At 60.4% G+C, this 22,765-nt stretch overlaps 2 protein-coding genes across 2 annotated transcripts in view; one reads left to right on the forward strand and one right to left on the reverse strand.

The window, feature by feature from the left end:
- Positions 1-380: 380 nt before the first annotated feature.
- Positions 381-10,745, reverse strand: ZBTB4 (zinc finger and BTB domain containing 4). The gene is given in 6 exon segments (XM_059872610.1): positions 381-439; positions 577-3,077; positions 3,079-3,398; positions 4,907-4,983; positions 6,007-6,087; positions 10,635-10,745. Coding segments are annotated over 3 exon segments (2,865 nt in total). The 5' UTR covers positions 3,384-3,398; positions 4,907-4,983; positions 6,007-6,087; positions 10,635-10,745.
- A 2,673-nt stretch (positions 10,746-13,418) lies between these two features.
- The window catches only part of POLR2A (RNA polymerase II subunit A), a 73,308-nt gene continuing 63,961 nt past the window's right edge, over positions 13,419-22,765 (forward strand). The window contains exons 1-3 of the mRNA XM_059872660.1: positions 13,419-13,691; positions 15,669-15,801; positions 20,244-20,380. Coding sequence (XP_059728643.1) covers positions 13,602-13,691; positions 15,669-15,801; positions 20,244-20,380 — 360 coding nt within the window. The 5' untranslated portion in view covers positions 13,419-13,601. The remainder of the gene's footprint in view (positions 13,692-15,668; positions 15,802-20,243; positions 20,381-22,765) is intronic.

The following is a 22,765-nucleotide window of genomic DNA, read 5'->3' on the forward strand; positions in this document are numbered from 1 at the left end:
CGTCCGTGGGGGTCCATAAACCTCTGCTGGACCCCTCCCCAAATTTATGGGGACCCCCAAATTCCTTATGGGGACCCCCGACCTCTTACGGGACCCCCAAACTTTAGGGGGGGCGCCCCCCCCACCAAATTCTATGGGGGCCATGAACCTCTAGGGGACCCCTCCCCAAATTTATGGGGAGCCCCCTCTTCTATGGCCCCCTCCCCAAATTTTGGGGTCCCTCATTTCCTATGGGGCCCATGGAAGACCTCCCCCAATTATGGGCCCCCCCCCCTTTTCTACGGGGTCCCCCAACCTCTGTGGGACCCCCACCCCCTCCAGTGCCCCCCCAATACAAGGCAGGGACCCCCCCCTCACTTTTGGGACCCCTCCCCCACCCCTCAGGTGCCCCCCCCCCGCTTTGCGGGGCCGTTCCCCTCCCCCAGCGGGGAACCCAAAACTGGGGGGGTGGGGGGCCGTGCTGGGGGGGGGGAGGGGCGCCCCCCCCGCCCCTCCCCCACCCCCCAGGAAGCCCCGCTCGGGCTCGGGGAGGACGAGGGCCAGGGGGAGGGGGAAGGGGAAGGGGTAGGCGGCCACCAGGCGGGGCCCGAAGGGCAACGGGAACGGGCCGGGGGGGGGGAGGGGCCGGGGGGGGAGGGGCGGCGCGAGGACCCCCCCGCGGTGTCCCCACCCCCCCCCCACCCCCGGCGCTGTCCCCGAGCTCGGGGTCCCCTCCCCCCGCGGCCCGGCAGAGCAGAGCCAGCGGCTGCTCCTGCACCGGGAACCCCCCCCCGGGGGTGTCACCCGTGACGTCACCCGTGACGTCAGCCCCGCCGGTGTCACCCGTGGGGGGTGGTGGTGGCGGCGGCGCCGCGCCGGTGACAGCGGGGGACACCGGGACCCCCCCTTTATCTGCGGCCGGCGGGGTGTAGGCGATGACCGTGGGAGGCGCCGGTGACCCCGGCGGTGACCCCGGCGGTGACCCCGGCAGTGACCCCGGCGGTGACCTTGGTGACCCCGGTGGTGACCTTGGTGACCCCGGTGGTGACCCCGGCGGTGACCCCTCTGCTGACCCCTCTGCTGACCCCCGCGGCGAGCCCGGCGAGCGCCGCCGGTGCCGCTGGGCGTGGCGGCTGAGCGCGGCCGCCGTCTTGCACACCTTGGCGCAGGTGGGGCAGGTGAAGCGCAGCGACGGCCGCCGCCCCACGCGGCCCAACGACGACGACGACGACGTCCCCACCGCCGACGACGACGACGACGTCACCGCGGCGCCGCCCTCGTGTCCCCGCTGGTGCTTCCGCAGCTTCCGCAGCGCCGGGAAGCTCTTCCCGCACACCCGGCACGGGTGCTGCCGCTCCCGGCGCCGCGCCGCGTCCCCGTGCTTGGCGTTGCCGCCGCCGCCGCCATTGTCATTGTCATTGTCATTGTCACCGCCGGCCTCATCCCCCGGCGCCCGCCGCAGCGAGCGCAGCTTGCGCCGCCACCGCGCCTTCTTGGTGACGCCGGGGACGGCGCCGGCGCTGCCGCCCGCCTTCCTCTTGGGCTTGTAGGAGTAGTAGGGCCGCCAGAGCCGGTCCTCGGCGTCGCTGTCGTTGTCGCCGCGGCGCTCCCCGGCGCCGTCGCCGCGCAGGTCGGTGCCGGAGATGCGGCGCTTGACGATGGCCTCCTCGCCAATGCGCACGGTGATCTGGCACAGCCCCTCGCCCGCCGAGCCCGCGTAGGCCGGCTTGGCCACGTAGGTCATGGTGCGGCCGCCGCCGGAGGCGTTCTGGGGCGCGGCGGCGGCCGCAGTCGCGCCCTCCTCGGCGGCGGCGCGCTGCGCCTCGATGTACTCGCGCAGCACCTGCTTCTTGATGGGCACCGCCGGCGTCACCGGCGCCGCCGCCGGCGCCTCGGCCGCTCCCGGCGCCTCCTCGCCCGCCCGGCCGTTGTAGGCGATGACCGAGGCGGCGCCGCTGCCGCCGCCGCCGCGCACGATGACCGAGGGCGGCGCCACGCGGCCGAAGGCGATGACCGAGGCGGGCTCCGGCCGCGGCGGCGCCGCCGGCGGGTAGGCGGTGACCCCGGCGTCCCCCGGCGCGGCCGCCGGCGCCGGCGCGGCCCCGTCGGGCATGGCGCCCTGGCTGTAGGTCTTGTAGGGCCGCTTGTTGGCCCGCATGGGCAGCAGGCGGTAGAGCTTGAGCGCGTTGAGCTTGGGCCGGTAGCCGCCGTTGGGCGTCTTCTCGGAGGCGATGAGCCCCGGGCTGATGCCGTGGAAGGCTTTTTGGTGCGTCTTGAGGTTGTAGTAGGTGACGAAGGTGTCCCAGCAGAAGATGCACTGGTAGCGGCGCTCGCCCGTGTGCCACACCTCGTGCTTGGTGCGGTACTCGGCCAGCGCGAACACCTTGTCGCAGTAGCGGCACGGGTACTTGCGGCGCCACGAGTGGACGTTGGCGTGGCGCTTCAGGCTGGACAGGGTCATGTAGGAGCGCTGGCACACCCCGCACAGGTACAGCACCTGCCCGTCCACCACCTTGACCAGCGGCTCCTGCTCCGCGCCCGGCTCCAGCGCGCGGTGCCGCAGCAGCAGCGCCTTCTTGGCCGCCCTCGGCGCCGCCGCCGCCACCGCCGCCGCGTTGGTCGCGGTGACGGCGGCAGTGGTGACGGTGACATCCGCGCCGGCGCTGCCGGTGGCGTCGCCGTCGCCGTCGCGACAGCCGACCTCGTGCGTCTGCAGGCGCTTGACGTGGATGAAGCTCTTGCCGCAGTGCCGGCAGCACAGCCCGCGGCGCCCGCGGTGCAGCTTGGCGTGGAAGCCCAGCGCCGCCGCCGAGCCGAAGCCGCGCCCGCACAGCCCGCACCGCAGCGACGACGGCGACGACGGCGCCGCCGCCGCCGCCTCCTCGCCCTCCTGCGCCGCGCAGGTGAGCTCGGCGGCGGGCGCGGGGGGGCTCCAGGTGCCGTTCATGTCCCGCGGAGGAGCAGGAGGAGGAGGAGGAGGAGGAGGAGGAGGAGGAGGAGGAGGCGGAGGAGGCGGAGGAGGAGGAGCGGGGGGCCCGGCCTCCAGGCCCTGCAGCGAGGGGATGCCGAGGCGCCGGCCCACGGCCCCCAGCGCCCCGCGCGGCCGCCGGCGAGGGCACGGCCAGGCGCGAGTTGTAGATGAAGTTGAGGACGTCGGAGAAGACGCCGGCCTGGACGCCCGGCAGCTCCAGCACCTGGGCGGGCGAGGGGCAGGTGGGCTCCTGGGCCAGCGCCCGCTTGAAGAAGGGGCTGGAGGCGGCCAGGACGTTTTTATGGGCGCGGAATTTGGTGTCCTCGGCGATGATGGTGACGTCGCAGAACTGCCCCCGCAGGCGCTGCTCGTTCAGCTCCAGCAGCAGCGCCCGGCAGTGCCCGGCGTCCGACACCTCCACGACCGGAGCCATCCCCGCGCCGGCCACCTGCGGGGGACGGGGGGACGGGGTCACCTATGGGGGCGGGGACACGGTTTGGGGTCACCTATGGGGGTGGGGTCACGGTTTGGGGTCACCTTTGGTAGTGGGGACACAGTTTGGGGTCACCTATGGGGGTGGGGACACGGTTTAGGGTCACCTATGGGGGTGGGGACATGGTTTGGGGTCACCTGTGGGGATGGGGACACAGTTTGGGGTCACCTGTGGGGGTGGGGACATGGTTTGGGGTCACCTATGGAGGTGGGGACACAGTTCGGGGTCACCTATGGGGGTGGGGACATGGTTTGGGGTCACCTATAGGGGTGGGGACATGATTTGGGGTCACCTATGGGGGTGGGAACACGGTTTGGGGTCACCTATGGGGGTGGGGACATGGTTTGGGGTCACCTATAGGGGTGGGGACACGGTTTGAGGTCACCTGGCTGGGCAGGGACAAAATTTGGCATCACCTGGATGGGTGGGGGCCATGGTTTGGGGTCATCTGGGTGGGTGGGGCCACGGTTTGGGGTCACCCAGACCCCGGGTTTGCTATTTGGGGTCACTCTGGGGTTTTGGGGTCACTCCAGGGTTTGGTGTCCCCTGTCCCCGGGGTCACTCTGGGGTCACTCTGTCACCTGTCCCGGGGGTCATTGGGAGGTTTTGGGGTCACTCTGGTGTCCCCTGTCCCGGGGTCACACTGGGGTTTGGTGTCCCCTGTCCCGGGGGTGACTGCGAGGTTTTGGAGTCACTGTGGGGTTCTGGGGTCACTCTGTCACCTGTCCCGGGGGTCACTGGGAGGTTTTGGGTGCCCTGTCCCCTGTCCCGGGGTCGCCATACCAGGCCCCGCGCCGCCATTTTGTGTCGGGGCCTGCCCGGCCTGAGGCGGCTCAAAATGGCGGACGGGACCGAACCACCGGGGAGGAACCGTGGGGGGAGCGGGGGCAGTACCACCGGGAACTGAGGGGGGGGGAGCGGGGGCAGAACCACCGGGAACCACGGGGGGAGCCGGGGCAGAACCACTGGGAACGGAGGGGGGGGAGCGGGGGCAGAACTACCGGGAACCACGGGGGGGAGCCGGGGCAGAACCACTGGGAACGGAGGGGGGGGAGCGGGGGCAGAACTACCGGGAACCACGGGGGGGAGCGGGGGCAGAACCACCGGGAACCGCGGGGGGAGCCGGGGCAGAACCACCGGGAACCACGGGGGGGAGCGGGGGCAGAACCACCGGGAACCGCGGGGGGAGCCGGGGTAGAACCACCGGGGAGGAACGCAGTGCTCCCCAGTATGCCCCAGTACCTCCCAGTATCCCCCAGTACCTCCCAGTATCCCTCAGTGTCCTCCCAGTGCCACCCAGTGCCCTCCCAGTCCCTCCCAGTACCCCCCAGTGCCCTCCCAGTACCCCCCAGTGCCCTCCCAGTCCCTCCCAGTCCCTCCCAGTACCCCCCAGTGCCCTCCCAGTACCCCCCCAGTGCCCTCCCAGTACCCCCCAGTACCACCCAGTCCCTCCCAGTGCCCACCTGTGCGCGGGGCCCTCATGGACTGGGTGTTGCAGCTCCGGGGGTCCTCGGGGGGGGGTCACAGCCGGCCAGGCCTCCTGGGGGGGGGGGGGGGACACACCGAGAGAGGGGTCACGACAGCCAGATTTGGGGGGGACAACCGGATTTGGGGGGGAACAACCGGATTTGGGGGGGAACAACCGGATTTGGGGAAACACCTGGATTTGGGGGGGAACAACCGGATTTGGGGGAACAACCGGATTTGGGGGGAACACCCGGATTTGGGGGGGAACACCTGGATTTGGGGGGGGAACAACCGGATTTGGGGGTAGCCGGGGTCACTGGAGGGGTCACAACACCCGGACGCGGGTGACAAAGTGACATCGAGGGATTCTCCATGGTGACGCCACCGTCACAGCAAAGGGAGGGGCGTGACGTCATCTGGGGGTGCTGGGTGGTGACGTCATCACGTGAGTGACGTCATGGGCTGACTGTCACTGTGAGGGGATGGGTGTGACGTCACTGCGCCGGGGGAGGGTTGATGGCGGCATGACGTCACCACGAGGGGACACCGGTGACAACACGGAGAGGGGGCGGGGCAGCGTGACGTCATGGCTGTTACGTTATGGGGGTGTGTCACACCCACAGCAGGGACGGGGGGGGATGGGGACAGCGACAGCGGAGGGCAGGGGGTGACACCTGGGGGGGGAGGTGACACAGGTGGGAGGGGGAGGGAGGGGCGGGGACAACCGGAACCTCCCGGGGGAATTTGAGGGGGGGGGAAGGCGGAGGAACCCCCCCGTGCACCCCAACCGCCCCCGGGACCCCCACCCCTCCCCCCATCCCCCCCGCCCCTCCCCCGCCCCCCAGGTACCCCCGGAGCCGCCTGACAGCGGCGTCCCGTCCGCGACGTCACCGGGGGGGGGGGGGAGGGGGGCAGTGTCACCCAACTGTTGCCATGGGAACACCCCCCGACCCCTCCCCCTTCCCCCCCTCCGGACACACCTTTCACCTGCGGCCAATCAGGGGGCTGGGAGCGCCGGGACACGCCCACCCAGTCCCCGCGACCACGCCCATCCCGTGCTAAGGAAGCGCGCGCGCCGCTGACGTCATGAGCTCACCTGGATGCTCATTGGCTGGGCTGGGAGTGACGTCACGGGGCCCCGTCCTGCCGCGGGCGGTGTTGAAGGAGCAGGCGGAGGCTGAGGGGGCGGGGACAGAAAAGGGGGAGTGGTTAAAGGGGCGTGGCTACAAAGGGGCGGGGTTAAAGGGGACGAGGGGCGGACGCGGAAGTGTCAGCGCGTGACGGGCGGGAGGGGGGACAGCCCGAGGGGGAGGGGGGGACAGGACACGCACAGGTGGGACACAACAACACAGGTGTGGCACAAACACAGGTGGGACACACACACACCTGAACACACACAGGTGTGACACACAGAGAAATACACAGGTGTGACACGCACAGGTGTGACACACACACAAACAGGTGTGACACACAGAGAAATACACAGGTGTGACACGCACAGGTGTGACACACACACAAACAGGTGTGACACACAGGTATGACATACAAACACAGGTGTGACACACACAGGTGTGACATACACACAAACAGGTGTGACATACACACAAACACAGGTGTGACACGCACAGGTGTGACACACACACAAACAGGTGTGACACACAGGTATGACATACAAACACAGGTGTGACAAACACAGGTGTGACACACACACAAACACAGGTGTGACACATAGAGAAAAACACAGGTGTGACACGCACAGGTGTGACACACACACAAACAGGTGTGACACGCACAGGTGTGACATACACACAAACAGGTGTGACACACAGAGAAAAACACAGGTGTGACACGCGCAGGTGTGACACACACACAAACAGGTGTGACACACACAGGTATGACATACACACAAACACAGGTGTGACATACACACAAACAGGTGTGACACACAGGCATGACATACACACAAATACAGGTGTGACACACAGAGAAAAACACAGGTGTGACACGCACAGGTGTGACACACACAAACAGGTGACACACAGGTGTGACATACACACAAACACAGGTGTGACAAACACAGGTGTGACATACACACAAACACAGGTGTGACACATAGAGAAAAACACAGGTGTGACACAACAACACAGGTGTCACACACACACGCACACACACACCTGGACACACACACACACCCCTGCACAGTGTCACACACACACGCACACACACACCTGGACACACACACACCCCCCTGCACAGTGTCACACACACACGCACACACACACCTGGACACACACACACCCCCCTGCACAGTGTCACACACACACCCCCACACACCTGTGCACACGCACAGCTGACACACCCACCCCACAGCCTCAGCACCTGTTGCACATACACAACACGTGTTGGACACAACAGCCGCACACGGACACACAACCACACACGGACAAACAACCACACACAGACAAACAACCGGACGCAGACAAACAGCCGCACACGGACACACAACCGGACACAGGCACAACACCCCGCACAGCTGCATGGGTACACACAGACACAACGCACAACCGAACGTGGGTGTACAACCGCACGGGGACACGTGACACAGCCAGACGTGGGTGTGACACAACCGAACACAGATGTGACACACAACCGAACACAGGTGTACAACCGCACGGGGACACGTGACACAACCAAACATGGGTGTGACACACAACCGAACACGGATGTGATGCACAACCGAACACAGGTGTACAACCGCACGGGGACATGTGACACACGTGGGTGTGACACACAACCAAACATGGCTGTACAACAGTACAGGGACATGTGACACACGTGGGTGTGACACACAACCAAACATGGCTGTACAACAGTACAGGGACACGTCACACAGCCAGACGTGGGTGTGACACACAACCAAACATGGATGTACAACTGCACGGGGACAGGTGACACAGCCAAACATGGGTGTGACACACAACCGAACACGGATGTGACACACAACCGAACACGGGTGCACAACCGCACTCAAAGCACCCCCACACCACCCCCACCCGGGTGTTTCACCCGCAGAGGGACGGCTGTAGATGGAAGAACAACCCCCACACAGCCCTCAAACTGACGCACAACCGCGCGCGGGTGTGACGCGCTCACAGCCGCACGCCAGCGCACAGCCACACAGCAACAGCCCCCACACACCCCTGGCACGGAGGGACAACGGCACAGGGACACTGACAGGCAACAGGCAGAGACACAACCGCACACGGGGCAACAGCCGCACAGGGACGGCTGACACGCCCCCACGGGGAGGGGCATGAGCACAGCCGCACAGACAACACACACACGACCCTCAGACGGGCACACAATCACACAGCAGCGTGACACAACGGCACAAAGAACACTCACGTGACCCTCAGACGGGTGCACAACCGCACAACAACGTGACACAACCACACAGGGACGTTTGACAGGCAGAGGCACAACCGCCCATGGACAAACAAGCCTCACACAACCCTGACAGGGGTGCACAACCGCACAGGGAGTGACACACAACCGGACGGGAACACACAACAGCCACGAGCACAGGCAGGTGCACAGCCGCACACGAACAACCCCCACACAACCCTCATAAGGGTGCACAACCGGACACGGACAAACAACCGGACACAGGACTTGAAACAGACAACCAGAGATGGACAAACAGCCCCCAAAGAGCCCTGACACAGACACACAACCAGAGACGGACAAACAACCGGGCACGCACAGCCCCACACGGACACAACACGCTCGGACAGACAGACAAACAACTGGACATGCACAGCCCCACACGGACACGACACGTTTGGATGGACGGACAAACAACCGCACAAACAACCGGACACAGGACTTGACACAAACAACCAGACACGCGCAAACACCCACCCGCACACAGCCCTGACACAGACACACAACCAGAGACGGACAAACAACCAGACAAACACCCGCACACGCACAGCCCCACGCGGACACGACACGCTGGGACACACGGACAAACACCCAGACAAACACACGCACAGCCCCACACGGACACGACACGCTCGGACAGACGGATGGACAAACACCCAGACAAACACCCGCACACGCACAGCCCCACACAGACACGACATGCTGGGACACACGGACAAACACCCAGACAAACAACCAGACAAACACAAACACACGCACGCTTACAGCCCCACACGGACACGACACGCTTGGACAGACGGACGGACAAACACCCAAACACCCGCACACGCACAGCCCCACACGGACACGACATGCTCAGACACACGGACAAACACCCAGACAAACACCCGCACACGCACAGCCCCACACGGACACGACACGCTCGGACAGACGGACGGACAAACACCCAGACAAACACCCGCACACGCACAGCCCCACCTGGACACGACACGCTGGGACACACGGACAAACACCCAGAAAAACAACCAGACAAACACAAACACACGCACACTTACAGCCCCACACGGACACGACACGCTCGGACAGACGGACGGACAAACCCCCACACAAACACACGCACACTTACAACCCCACACGGACACGACACGCTCGGACAGACAGACGGACAAACACCCAGACAAACACCCGCACACTTACAGCCCCACCTGGACACGACACGCCCGGACAGACGGACGGACAAACACCCAGACAAACACCCGCACACGCACAACCCCACACAGACACGACATGCTGGGACACACGGACAAACACCCAGACAAACAACCAGACAAACACAAACACACGCACACTTACAGCCCCACACGGACACGACACGCTTGGACAGACGGACGGACAAACACCCAGACAAACACCCGCACACGCACAGCCCCACACGGACACGACACGCTCGGACAGACGGACGGACAAACACCCAGACAAACACCCGCACACGCACAGCCCCACCTGGACACGACACGCTGGGACACACGGACAAACACCCAGAAAAACAACCAGACAAACACAAACACACGCACACTTACAGCCCCACACGGACACGACACGCTCGGATAGACGGACGGACAAACACCCAGACAAACACCCGCACACGCACAGCCCCACACGGACACGACACGCTCGGACAGACGGACGGACAAACACCCGCACACGCACAAACAACCCCCGCACGCGCCCCCCACACCCCCCTCGGGCCCCCCCACCCCGGCACAAACACGCAGCCACCCCCCCCAACCCCCGCGTCACCCCCGGTGTCACCCCTGTCACCCCCCCCGGGGTCCCCCCCCCCCAGCAGCGTTTGGGGGGTGCCGGGTGTCATTGGGGGGGGTCAGAGCGGGGTCCTGGGCGGGGGAGGGGCGGCTTGGGGCGGGGGGGGCACTTTGGGGGTCCCGGAGAACTTTGGGGGTCCCTGGGGACACTTTGGGGGTCCCCGGGGACACTTTGGGGTCCTGCCAGGTTGGCTGGGGAGGGCCCGGGGGGCTCGGGGGGGCGGGGAGGGGGCGGGGGGGGAATGAGGGGGGTGGGCGTGACCCGGGGCAGTGCGGGGGGGGGGGGTGGGGTGGGGGTCGCGGTGTCGCCCCCTCCTCTTCCCCTCCCCCATCCCGTGGGGGTCTCGCTGCGGTGACAGCGGCGGGAGGGGGGCGGGGGGGACCCCGCGGGGGAGGGAGGAGGGGGGGGGTCCCGGCGGGCCTCGGGGGTCCCGGGGAGGAGGGGGGGGGTCGTTACCGGGGCCTGTCCCGGGGCCGGTGATGTCGCGACGGCGGCGGCGGCGGCGGCGGCACAAGATGGAGGCGGCGCGTTGGGCCCCGGGTGGGAGGGAGGGAGGGACCCCCCCGCCCCACGGCGCGGGGACACGGGGGGGACACCGGGGGGGGGACACCGGGGGGCACCGGGGGGGGGGGGGGGGACACGGGGGGATGCGGGGGGGCGACACCGGGGGGGACACGCGGGGGGCACCGGGGGGGCGACACCGGGGGGGACACGGGGGATACGTGGGGGACATCGCGGGGGGGAAGAGGGACCCCGAGAGGGACACCGGGGGAGGGGAAGGGGGGACATGGGGGGGGACACGGAGTGGGGGGGGGACAAGGGGGACACGGCGAGGGGGATGGGGGGGACACCAGGGGGACATTTGGGGGACACAACTGGGGGGGGACAGGAGGGTGGGGGGGGCACAGTGTGGGGGTAAAAGTGGGGACATAACTCGGGGGGACATTTGGGGACACACAAGTGGGGGACACAACCCCGGGGGGGGCACAGGCAGATGGGGGATGTGGAGGGGACAGGGGACACCGGCAGGGGGTGACAAAAGTGGGGACAGAGTTGGGGGGCAGCAAGGGATACGGGGGACAGGGCTGAGGGGACAGGGGACACGAGTGGGACACAAATGGGGGACGAAGTGACACAGGAGGGGACACAGCTGGGGACACAAGGAGACAGAAGTGGGGACGAATTTGGGGTTAAAGGGACACAAAAAAGGACAAAACGAGAGGGAGATGGGGACAGAAGTGGGGACACAACCGAGGACACAACCACGGAGCCACAGCCCAAAAACGGTGACAAAACGGTGACAAAACCAGGGGACAAAACGGTGACAAAACCAGGGGACAACGGCACCAAGGCCACCACAGGCAGGGCCAGGTGTAGCAGGGGACCCTGCTCGGGGTGTTGGGGAGGGTTCAGGTGTCACCTCGTGTGGCATTGTCACCGTGGTGGGGGTGGGGCGTGTCCGACTGTAGCGTGCGGGGCTGTCACATTGTGTCACGTGTCACATTTGTCACATTTGGTGTCTGCTTGTGCCTTGTGAGGCTGTCACACGGTGTCACAGTCGTGTCACCTGTCACATTTCGTGTCTGACTGTGCCATGTGGGGCTGTGTCAGGTTGTACCGTCGGGTTGTACCTCCGACTGTGTCACATTTGTGTCACATTTGTCACAGTTTGTGTCCGACTGTACCTTGTGAGGCTGTCACACGGTGTCACAGTCGTGCCGCCTTGTGTGTCACGGGTCAGGTTGTACCTTTGGGCTGTACCTCAGACTGTGTCACACTCGTGTCACCTGGCGTGTCCGGCTGTGCTGTGCTCACGCCATGGCCCGGTGACACCCTGTGATGTCACACCTTGTGACATCACACCGTGTCTCCCCTCTCCTGGGGTGACATGGTGGAAACTCCCCCCACTCCTGACCCCCAAAATCCCCCCCCTTCTCCCCAAATTTCTCCTTCTCTGCCCCCAAATCCCCCCAAACCCCTCGTGCCCCCCCAAACACCATTTTCCTTCCCCCAATCCCCCTCTCTGCCGTTCTTCCCCCAAATTCCCCTTTTTTTTGGCCATAATTGTCCCCAAAACCTCCTGCTCCTCCTGGATGCCTCTCCCTGACCTCCAAACACCAAAATTCTCCTTTTTTCCCCTCCATTTATGGCCCCTAGTCCTTCCTGCCTCTCCAAAACTCTCCTCAAACTTTTTTTTACTGCTCCACTTGTCCCCCCAAACCCCACTGCTGCCCCAAAACACCCCAAACTCCCCTCCTGCCCCCCTAAATCCCCCTCCTTGTCTGCAATTGCCCCCCAAACCCTCCTGCCCCTCTAAGTGCCCCTTTCCTACCCCAATTATAACCCCACACCCCTCCTGCTCTGTCAACAACCTTCAAGCCCTTAATTGCGCCCCCAACCCCTCCTGCCCCCTCAAATTTCCCCTTCCCGCTCCTAAAATACTCCTGAATCCCACTTCGCCTCGCCCAGCCCCTTCCCCAGGACCCCTCCGGAACAGGCCCCAAAGCCTCGGCCTTTCCCAGCCGCCCCAGCCGGATCGGGAGCGCCGGGAGCGGCCGGGCCGGGCGGGCGAGGCCGGGGCTGCGCAGGCCGCGGCTGGAGCGGTGCTTCGCCCATTTCCGGCACCGTCCGTCTTCGCTTCGGCAACTTTCGTCAGATATTCGTCAGATATTCGGCAGTTTCCGGTATTTTCCGTTCATGCTTCGGCACCCCTCGAAAACTTCCGCCAATACTTCGGCCAGTTCCGTCTCTTTCCGTCAACATTCGGGCACCGCCGGTTGACTTCGATCATTTCCGTCACTCTCCGGAGGCTCTTCGGCGATCTCCGCCCACTTCCGTCAGTACATCGGCTATCTCCGTCAATCTCCGCCAGCTTCTGAGGTCACTTCGCCGACCTCCCTCCGCCCCCGCGATCTCTCGGCTTTTGGGCTCGGGGGGGGGGGGCGGCGCTTTTAAAATAAAATATTCATGAACCGATCCCACCGTGATGGAAGCGAGGAGTCCAACGACGGCGCGTCCCGTGAGGCCTTCACGGAGCAGCCGCCGACTGCCTGCCCCTTTCCCGCTCCTCGCTCGCCTCACGGACCGTGATGGGACTCGCGGCTTCCTTTCGTTCCCGCCGTTTTTTTTCCACTCATCCCCCTTTGTCCTGTGAGGCGTTTGGTACGCTCCGGGCACGCCCCCTCCGGCGGCGCGCGGGGGCCGAGTCTATATAAGGAGCCGCCGGTGCTTCACACCGCTCAGTCGCGCCTTGAGCGCGGAGCGGCCGGAGCGAAAAAGGAGAAGCTCCGTGCCGGGGTCTCCGTGAGGCGCCACCTCCCGGTTCACCGGTGGGGTTCAAACTCCCCGCTCCCTCAACCCCCTCCGTGAAGGGGTCGGTTCCGATCAGTCGGAGCGGCGCGAGGCCGCGGCCCCACCGGCGCCATGCACGGCGGGCCGCCCTCGGGCGACAGCGCCTGCCCGCTGCGCACCATCAAACGAGTCCAGTTCGGGATCCTCAGCCCCGATGAGATGGTACCGGGGCCGGGGCGGCGCGGACGGAACCGCGGGGCCCGCGGCGGGAGCGGGGGCCGGCGGCTGAGGGCGAACGGCGGCGGGAAATGGCGCCGGGGCAGCGAGAGCGGGGAGCGGAGAGGCCCCGTGAGGGGACAGCGCCCCCCACAGGCCCGGGGGGCCGAATGGGGGGACAGGGCAGAGCTCGGAGAGGGATTTGGGGGGTCCTCAGGGGGTTTTGGGGACACAAAGGAGCTTCAGGAAGGTGTTGGGGTGTCCAGGGAGCCTCTGGAACAGCACTGGGGTGTCCGAGAGGGGCTCAGAATCCCCTGGCAGCGTTTTGGCGTCCCTAGGAGAGGCTCAGGGAGCCTCGGGATGAATTTTGGGGTGTCTGGCGGTGCCCAGGAGGCCTCGGGAAAAGCATTGGGGTACCTTGGAGGGGTTTTAGGGTGTCCCGAGGGGCTTTGGATCTCTGGAGGTGTTTATGGGGGGGGTTTGGAAAACTTCAGGTTGCTGTAAGGACACCTGGAGGTTTTTATGGGAATTCTGGAAGAGCTTTGAGTGTTGGGGAGGAGTTTTGGGGGTCCCTGAGAGTCACTCAGGAGGCCCTGGAGGGGTTTTGGGGGTCCCTGAGAGTCACTCAGGAGGCCCTGGAGGGGTTTTGGGGTCCCTGAGAGTCACTCAGGGGGCTCTGGAGGAGTTTTGGGGGTCCCTGAGAGTCACTCAGGGGGCTCTGGAGGGGTTTTGGGGTCCCTGAGAGTCACTCAGGAGGCCCTGGAGGAGTTTTGGGGGTCCCTGAGAGTCACTCAGGAGGCCCTGGAGGAGTTTTGGGGGTCCCTGGGAGTCACTCAGGAGGCTCTGGAGGAGTTTTGGGGGTCCCTGAGAGTCACTCAGGGGGCTCTGGAGGGGTTTTGGGGGTCCCTGGGAGTCACTCAGGGGGCCCTGGAGGGGTTTTGGGGTCCCTGAGAGTCACTCAGGAGGCCCTGGAGGGGTTTTGGGGTCCCTGGGAGTCACTCAGGGGGCTCTGGAGGAGTTTTGGGGGTCCCTGAGAGTCACTCAGGAGGCCCTGGAGGGGTTTTGGGGTCCCTGAGAGTCACTCAGGGGGCTCTGGAGGGGTTTGGGTGTCCCTGAGAGTCACTCAGGGGGCCCTGGAGGGGTTTTGGGGGTCCCTGAGAGTCACTCAGGAGGCCCTGGAGGGGTTTTGGGGGTCCCTGAGAGTCACTCAGGGGGCTCTGGAGGGGTTTTGGGGTCCCTGAGAGTCACTCAGGAGGCCCTGGAGGGGTTTTGGGGTCCCTGAGAGTCACTCAGGAGGCCCTGGAGGGGTTTTGGGGTCCCTGGGAGTCACTCAGGAGGCCCTGGAGGGGTTTTGGGGTCCCTGAGAGTCACTCAGGAGGCCCTGGAGGGGTTTTGGGGTCCCTGAGAGTCACTCAGGGGGCTCTGGAGGGGTTTTGGGGTCCCTGAGAGTCACTCAGGAGGCTCTGGAGGAGTTTTGGGGTCCCTGAGAGTCACTCAGGAGGCCCTGGAGGGGTTTTGGGGTCCCTGAGAGTCACTCAGGAGGCCCTGGAGGAGTTTTGGGGGTCCCTGAGAGTCACTCAGGAGGCCCTGGAGGGGTTTTGGGGTCCCTGAGAGTCACTCAGGAGGCCCTGGAGGGGTTTTGGGGTCCCTGAGAGTCACTCAGGAGGCCCTGGAGGGGTTTTGGGGGTCCCTGAGAGTCACTCAGGAGGCCCTGGAGGGGTTTTGGGGTCCCTGAGAGTCACTCAGGAGGCCCTGGAGGGGTTTTGGGGTCCCTGAGAGTCACTCAGGAGGCTCTGGAGGGATTTTGGGGTCCCTGGGAGTTGTTCAGAGAGCCCAGGTGGAATTTTGGGGTGATTTAAAGCGTTTGTTGTCACCCGATGGGGTCTCTTGGGGTGCCCCCCACCCATTTAGGATTTTTGAGGGGAGCTCGTGGATGAATTTGGGGGGGTCCCCAGGTGCCTCAGTTTCCCTTTTCCCCCTCAGAAACGGATGTCGGTGACCGAGGGGGGCATCAAGTACCCCGAAACCACCGAGGGGGGACGCCCCAAACTGGGGGGGCTCATGGACCCCCGGCAGGGCGTCATCGAGAGAACTGGGCGCTGCCAGACCTGTGCTGGTGAGTGAGGGGGGTCCTGAACCCCCAAATCCTCCTGGGAGGGGACCCTGAACCCCAAAAATCCTCCTGGGAGGGGACCCTGAACCCCAAAAATCCTCCTGGGAGGGGACCCTGAACCCCAAAAATCCTCCTGGGAGGGGACCCTGAACCCCAAAAATCCTCCTGGGAGGGGACCCTGAACCCCAAAAATCCTCCTGGGAGGGGACCCTGAACCCCAAAAATCCTCCTGGGAGGGGACCCTGAACCCCAAAAATCCTCCTGGGAGGGGACCCTGAACCCCAAAAATCCTCCTGGGAGGGGACCCTGAACCCCAAAAATCCTCCTGGGAGGGGACCCTGAACCCCAAAAATCCTCCTGGGAGGGGACCCTGAACCCCCAAATCCTCCTGGGAGGGGACCCTGAACCCCAAAAATCCTCCTGGGAGGGGACCCTGAACCCCAAAAATCCTCCTGGGAGGGCACCCTGAACCCCAAAAATCCTCCTGGGAGGGGACCCTGAACCCCAAAAATCCTCCTGGGAGGAGACCCTGAACCCCAAAAATCCTCATGGGGCGACCCCAAAGCCCCAAATCTTCACAGGGACCCCCCTGAGCCTCAAAAGTCTCTCCCAAAGAGGGTCCTGAACCCCCAAATCTCTCACATGAGGGGTCCTGAACCCCCAAATCTCTCACATGAGGGGCCCTGAACCCCCAAATCTCTCACATGAGGGGTCCTGAACCCCCAAATCTCTCACAAAGAGGGTCCTGAACCCCCAAATCTCTCCCAAAGAGGGTCCTGAACCCCCAAATCTCTCACATGAGGGGCCCTGAACCCCCAAATCTCTCACATGAGGGTCCTGAACCCCCAAATCTCTCACATGAGGGTCCTGAACCCCCAAATCTCTCACAGAGAGAAGGCCCTGAACCCCCAAATCTCTCACAAAGAGGGTCCTGAAACCCCAAATCTCTCACAGAGAGGGTCCTGAACCCCCAAATCTCTCCCAAAGAGGGTCCTGAACCCCCAAATCTCTCACATGAGGGGCCCTGAACCCCCAAATCTCTCACAAAGAGGGTCCTGAACCCCCAAATCTCTCACATGAGGGGTCCTGAACCCCCAAATCTCTCACATGAGGGTCCTGAACCCCCAAATCTCTCACATGAGGGGCCCTGAACCCCCAAATCTCTCACATGAGGGGCCCTGAACCCCCAAATCTCTCACAAAGAGGGTCCTGAACCCCCAAATCTCTCACATGAGGGGCCCTGAGCCCCCAAATCTCTCACAAAGAGGGTCCTGAACCCCCAAATCTCTCACATGAGGGGCCCTGAACCCCCAAATCTCTCACATGAGGGGTCCTGAACCCCCAAATCTCTCACATGAGGGGCCCTGAACCCCCAAATCTCTCACAAAGAGGGCCCTGAACCCCCAAATCTCTCACATGAGGGGCCCTGAACCCCCAAATCTCTCACATGAGGGGCCCTGAACCCCCAAATCTCTCACATGAGGGGCCCTGAACCCCCAAATCTCTCACATGAGGGGTCCTGAACCCCCAAATCTCTCACATGAGGGGTCCTGAACCCCAAATCTCTCCCAAAGAGGGTCCTGAACCCCCAAATCTCTCACATGAGGGGTCCTGAACCCCCAAATCTCTCACAGAGAGAAGGTCCTGAACCCCCAAATCTCTCACATGAGGGGTCCTGAACCCCCAAATCTCTCCCAAAGAGGGTCCTGAACCCCCAAATCTCTCACATGAGGGGCCCTGAACCCCCAAATCTCTCCCAAAGAGGGCCCTGAACCCCCAAATCTCTCACATGAGGGGTCCTGAACCCCCAAATCTCTCACATGAGGGGCCCTGAACCCCCAAATCTCTCACATGAGGGGCCCTGAACCCCCAAATCTCTCACATGATGGGTCCTGAACCCCCAAATCTCTCACATGAGGGGCCCTGAACCCCCAAATCTCTCACAAAGAGGGCCCTGAACCCCCAAATCTCTCACATGAGGGTCCTGAACCCCCAAATCTCTCACATGAGGGGCCCTGAACCCCCAAATCTCTCACATGAGGGGTCCTGAACCCCCAAATCTCTCACATGAGGGGCCCTGAACCCCCAAATCTCTCACATGAGGGGTCCTGAACCCCCAAATCTCTCCCAAAGAGGGTCCTGAACCCCAAATCTCTCACATGAGGGGCCCTGAACCCCCAAATCTCTCACATGAGGGGTCCTGAACCCCCAAATCTCTCCCAAAGAGGGTCCTGAACCCCCAAATCTCTCCCAAAGAGGGTCCTGAACCCCCAAATCTCTCACATGAGGGGCCCTGAACCCCCAAATCTCTCACATGAGGGTCCTGAACCCCCAAATCTCTCACATGAGGGGCCCTGAACCCCCAAATCTCTCACAGAGAGAAGGTCCTGAACCCCCTTAAATTCCCCTTTTTCTCAGGGGGATTTATTGATTTTGGGGTGTCCTTTTTTGTGGGTTCCTCTTTTTGGGGAGCTCCCCTCATTCCCCCCTCCCCAAATTTCACTTTTACTCCAGCTGTGGAATTTCTTGAGGGACATTTTTGGTTTTTTGGGGGGTTTCCTTCTCTTATTTTGGGGTCCCTTTTTTGGGGGGCGATTTTCCTTTTTTTGGGGGGGGGATTTTCCTTTTTTTGGGGGGGGATTTCCCTTTTTTGGGGTGGATTTTCCTTTTTTTGGGGGGATTTTCCTTTTTTTGGGGTGGATTTTCCTTTTTTTGGGGGGGATTTTCCTTTTTTTGGGGGGGGATTTTCCTTTTTTTGGGGGGGGATTTTCCTTTTTTTTTGGGGGGATTTTCCTTTTTTTGGGGGGGAATTTTCCTTTTTTGGGGGTGGATTTTCCTTTTTTTGGGGGGGGATTTTCCTTTTTTTGGGGGGAATTTTCCTTTTTTGGGGGTGGATTTTCCTTTTTTGGGGGTGGATTTTCCTTTTTTTGGGGGGGATTTTCCTTTTTTTGGGGTGGATTTTCCTTTTTTTGGGGGGATTTTCCTTTTTGGGGGGGATTTTCCTTTTTGGGGGGATTTTCCTTTTTTTGGGGGGGATTTTCCTTTTTTGGGGGGGTGGATTTTCCTTTTTTTGGGGGGGGATTTTCCTTTTTTTGGGGGGATTTTCCTTTTTTGGGGGTGGATTTTCCTTTTTTTGGGGTGGATTTTCCTTTTTTTGGGGGTGGATTTTCCTTTTTTTGGGGGGGGATTTTCCTTTTTTGGGGGGGGGATTTTCCTTTTTTTTGGGGGGGATTTTCCTTTTTTTGGGGAGGATTTTCCTTTTTTTGGGGGTGGATTTTCCTTTTTTGGGGTGGATTTTCCTTTTTTTGGGGGTGGATTTTCCTTTTTTTTGGGGGGTGGATTTTCCTTTTTTTGGGGGGTGGATTTTCCTTTTTTTGGGGGGTGGATTTTCCTTTTTTTGGGGGGTGGATTTTCCTTTTTTTGGGGATGGATTTTCCTTTTTTGGGGAGGATTTTCCTTTTTTTGGGGGTGGATTTTCCTTTTTTTGGGTGGGGATTTTCCTTTTTTGGGGGGGGATTTTCCTTTTTTTGGGGGGGGAGGATTTTCCTTTTTTTGGGGGTGAATTTTCCTTTTTTTGGGGGGTTTTTCCTTTTTTTGGGGGGTGGATTTTCCTTTTTTGGGGTGGATTTTCCTTTTTTTGGGGGGGATTTTCCTTTTTTGGGGTGGATTTTCCTTTTTTTGGGGGTGGATTTTCCTTTTTTTGGGGGGGATTTTCCTTTTTTGGGGGGGGATTTTCCTTTTTTTGGGGGTGGATTTTCCTTTTTTTGGGGGTGGATTTTCCTTATTTTGGGGGGGAATTTTCCTTTTTTTGGGGTGGATTTTCCTTTTTTTGGGGGGGTGGATTTTCCTTTTTTGGGGGTGGATTTTCCTTTTTTTGGGGGAGGGATTTTCCTTTTTTTGGGTGGATTTTCCTTTTTTGGGGTGGATTTTCCTTTTTTTGGGGGAGGATTTTCCTTTTTTGGGGGTGGATTTTCCTTTTTTTGGGGGGGGGATTTTCCTTTTTTGGGGGGAATTTTCCCTTTTTTGGGGAGGATTTTCCTTTTTTTGGGGTGGATTTTCCTTTTTTGGGGTGTATTTTCCTTTTTTGGGGTGGATTTTCCTTTTTTTGGGGGGGATTTTCCTTTTTTGGGGGTGGATTTTCCTTTTTTTGGGGGGGGATTTTCCTTTTTTGGGGGTGGATTTTCCTTTTTTTGGGGTGAATTTTCCTTTTTTTGGGGGTGGATTTTCCTTTTTTTGGGGGGGATTTTCCTTTTTTTGGGGGGATTTTCCTTTTTTTGGGGGGGATTTTCCTTTTTTTTTGGGTTGTTTTCCCATTTTTTTAGAGCTTTTTTAGGGTTTTTCTCCTCCCACCCCAAAACCCCATTCTGGGGGGGGGTTCCTTCCATCCCAACCCCTCCCCCTCCAGTTTTGGGGTGTCCCCTGATGTGATTTTGGGGTGTCCCCAGGGAACATGACGGAGTGTCCCGGTCACTTTGGCCACATCGAGCTGGCCAAGCCCGTGTTCCACGTGGGCTTTTTGGGCAAAACCATGAAAATCCTGCGCTGCGTCTGCTTCTTCTGCTCCAAGCTGCTGGTGGACTCGGTGAGACCCCAAAAAACCCCTAAAAACCCCAAAAGAGCCCCAAAAGAACCCCAAAAAAACCCCTAAAAACCCCTAAAAAACCCAAAAAAACCCCAAAAGAGCCCCAAAAGAACCCCAAAAGAGCCCCAAAAGAACCCCAAAAGACCCCAAAAAATCCCAAAAAAACCCCAAAAGAACCCCAAAGAACCTCAAAAGAACCTCAAAAGAACCTCAAAAGAACCTCAAAAGAACCCCAAAGAACCCCAAAGAACCCCAAAAGAACCCCAAAGAACCTCAAAAGACCCCAAAAGAACCCCAAAAGAACCCCAAAAGAACCCCAAAAGAACCCCAAAAACCCCCAAAAAACCCCCAAAGAACCCCAAAGAACCCCCAAAACCCCCAAAAAACCCCAAAAGAACCCCCAAACCCCCAAAAAACCCCCAAAAAACCCCAAAAAACCCCAAAAGAACCCCAAAAGAACCCCAAAGAACCCCAAAAAACCCCAAAAGAACCCCAAAAGAACCCCAAAAGAACCCCAAAAAAACCCAAAAAACCCCCAAAAACCCAAAACCCCCAAAGAACCCCAAAAGAACCCCAAAAAACCCCAAAAGAACCAAAAAAAAAAACCCCAAAGAACCCAAAAGAACCCCAAAAACCCCAAAAAACCCCCAAAAGACCCCCAAAAGACCCCCAAAAGAACCCCAAAAGAACCCCCAAAAACACCCAAAAAACCCCAAAAGAACCCCAAAACACCCCAAAAAACCCCAAAAGAACCCACAAAAACCTCAAAAAACCCCAAAAAAACCCCAAAAAACCCCAAAAAACCCCAAAAAAACCCAAAAGAACCCAAAAACCCCAAAAGAACCCCCAAAAAACCCAAAAGAACCCCAAAAGAACCCCAAAAAACCCCCAAAAAACCCCCAAAGAACCCCAAAAAACCCCCAAAAAACCCCCAAAGAACCGCAAAGAACCCCAAAAAACCCCAAAAGAACCCCCAAAAAACCCCAAAAAAACCCCCAAAAGAACCCCAAAAAACCCCAAAAGAACCCCAAAAGAACCCCTAAAGAACCCCAAAAGAACCCCCAAAAAACCCCAGAAAAACCCAAAAGAACCTCAAAAGAACCCCAAAAAACCCCAAAAGAACCCCAAAAAACCCCAAAAGAACCCCCAAAAAAACCCCAAAAGACCCCAAAAAACCCCAAAAGAACCCCAAAAAAACCCAAAAAAACCCCAAAAGAACCCAAAAGAACCCCAAAAACCCCAAAAGAACCCCAAAAACCCCAAAAGAACCCCAAAAGAACCCCAAAAGAATCCCAAAAAACCCCAAAAAAACCCAAAAAACCCCCAAAAACCCAAAAACCCCAAAGAACCCCAAAAGAACCCCAAAAAACCCCAAAAGAACCCAAAAAAACCCCTAAAAAACCCCAAAAGAACCCCAAAGAACCCCAAAGAACCCCAAAAGAACCCCCAAAAGAGCCCCAAAAAACCCCAAAATAACCCCAAAAGAACCCCAAAAACCCCAAAAGACCCCAAAAGAACCCAAAAAACCCCAAACGTTTGGGGGGAGGGGTCGGGTTGGGGCTGGAAATGGCCCCGTGGTGGCACCGTGGGGACATCTCGGGGACATCTCGGGGATGGGGGTTGGTGCTGGGTTTGGGGGGTTTGGGGATTGTTCTGGGGGTGCTGGGGGGACATCAAGGGGAGGTGACAAAATTTGGGGACACCAAGAAGAGGTGACAAAATTTAGGTATGCAGAGAAGAGGTGACAAAATTTGGGGACACCGGGAAGAGGTGACAAAATTTGGGGGCACCAAGAAGATGTGACAAAGCTGAGGGACGCAAAGAAGAGGTGACAAAATTTGGGGACATCAAGGGAAGGTGACAAAATTTGGGGACATCGAGAAGAGGTGACAAAATTTGGGGATGCAGAGAAGAGGTGACAAAGTTGAGGGACATCAAGGGGTGGTGACAAAATCTGGGGATGCAGAGAAGAGGTGGCAAAATTTAGGGATACCAAGGGAAGGTGACAAAATTTGGGGACAACAAGAAGACGTGACAAAGTTGAGGGACGCAAAGAAGAGGTGACAAAATTTGGGGACACCGGGAAGAGATGACAAAATTTGGGGATGCAGAGAAGAGGTGACAAAATTTGGGGACAACAAGGGAAGGTGACAAAATTTGGGGATGCAGAGAAGAGGTGACAAAATTTGGGGACAACAAGGGAAGGTGACAAAGTTGAGGGATATCAAGAAAAGGTGACAAAGTTGAGGGACACAAAGAAGAGGTGACAAAATTTGGGGGCACCAAGAAGAGGTGACAAAGTTGAAGGACATCAGGGGGAGGTGACAAAATTTGGGGACACGAAGAAGAGGTGGCAAGGTTGAGGGACACCAAGGGAAGGTGACA

This window comes from Haemorhous mexicanus, chromosome 37, assembly GCF_027477595.1.
Source record: "Haemorhous mexicanus isolate bHaeMex1 chromosome 37, bHaeMex1.pri, whole genome shotgun sequence".
Taxonomy (NCBI): Eukaryota; Metazoa; Chordata; class Aves; order Passeriformes; family Fringillidae; genus Haemorhous; species Haemorhous mexicanus.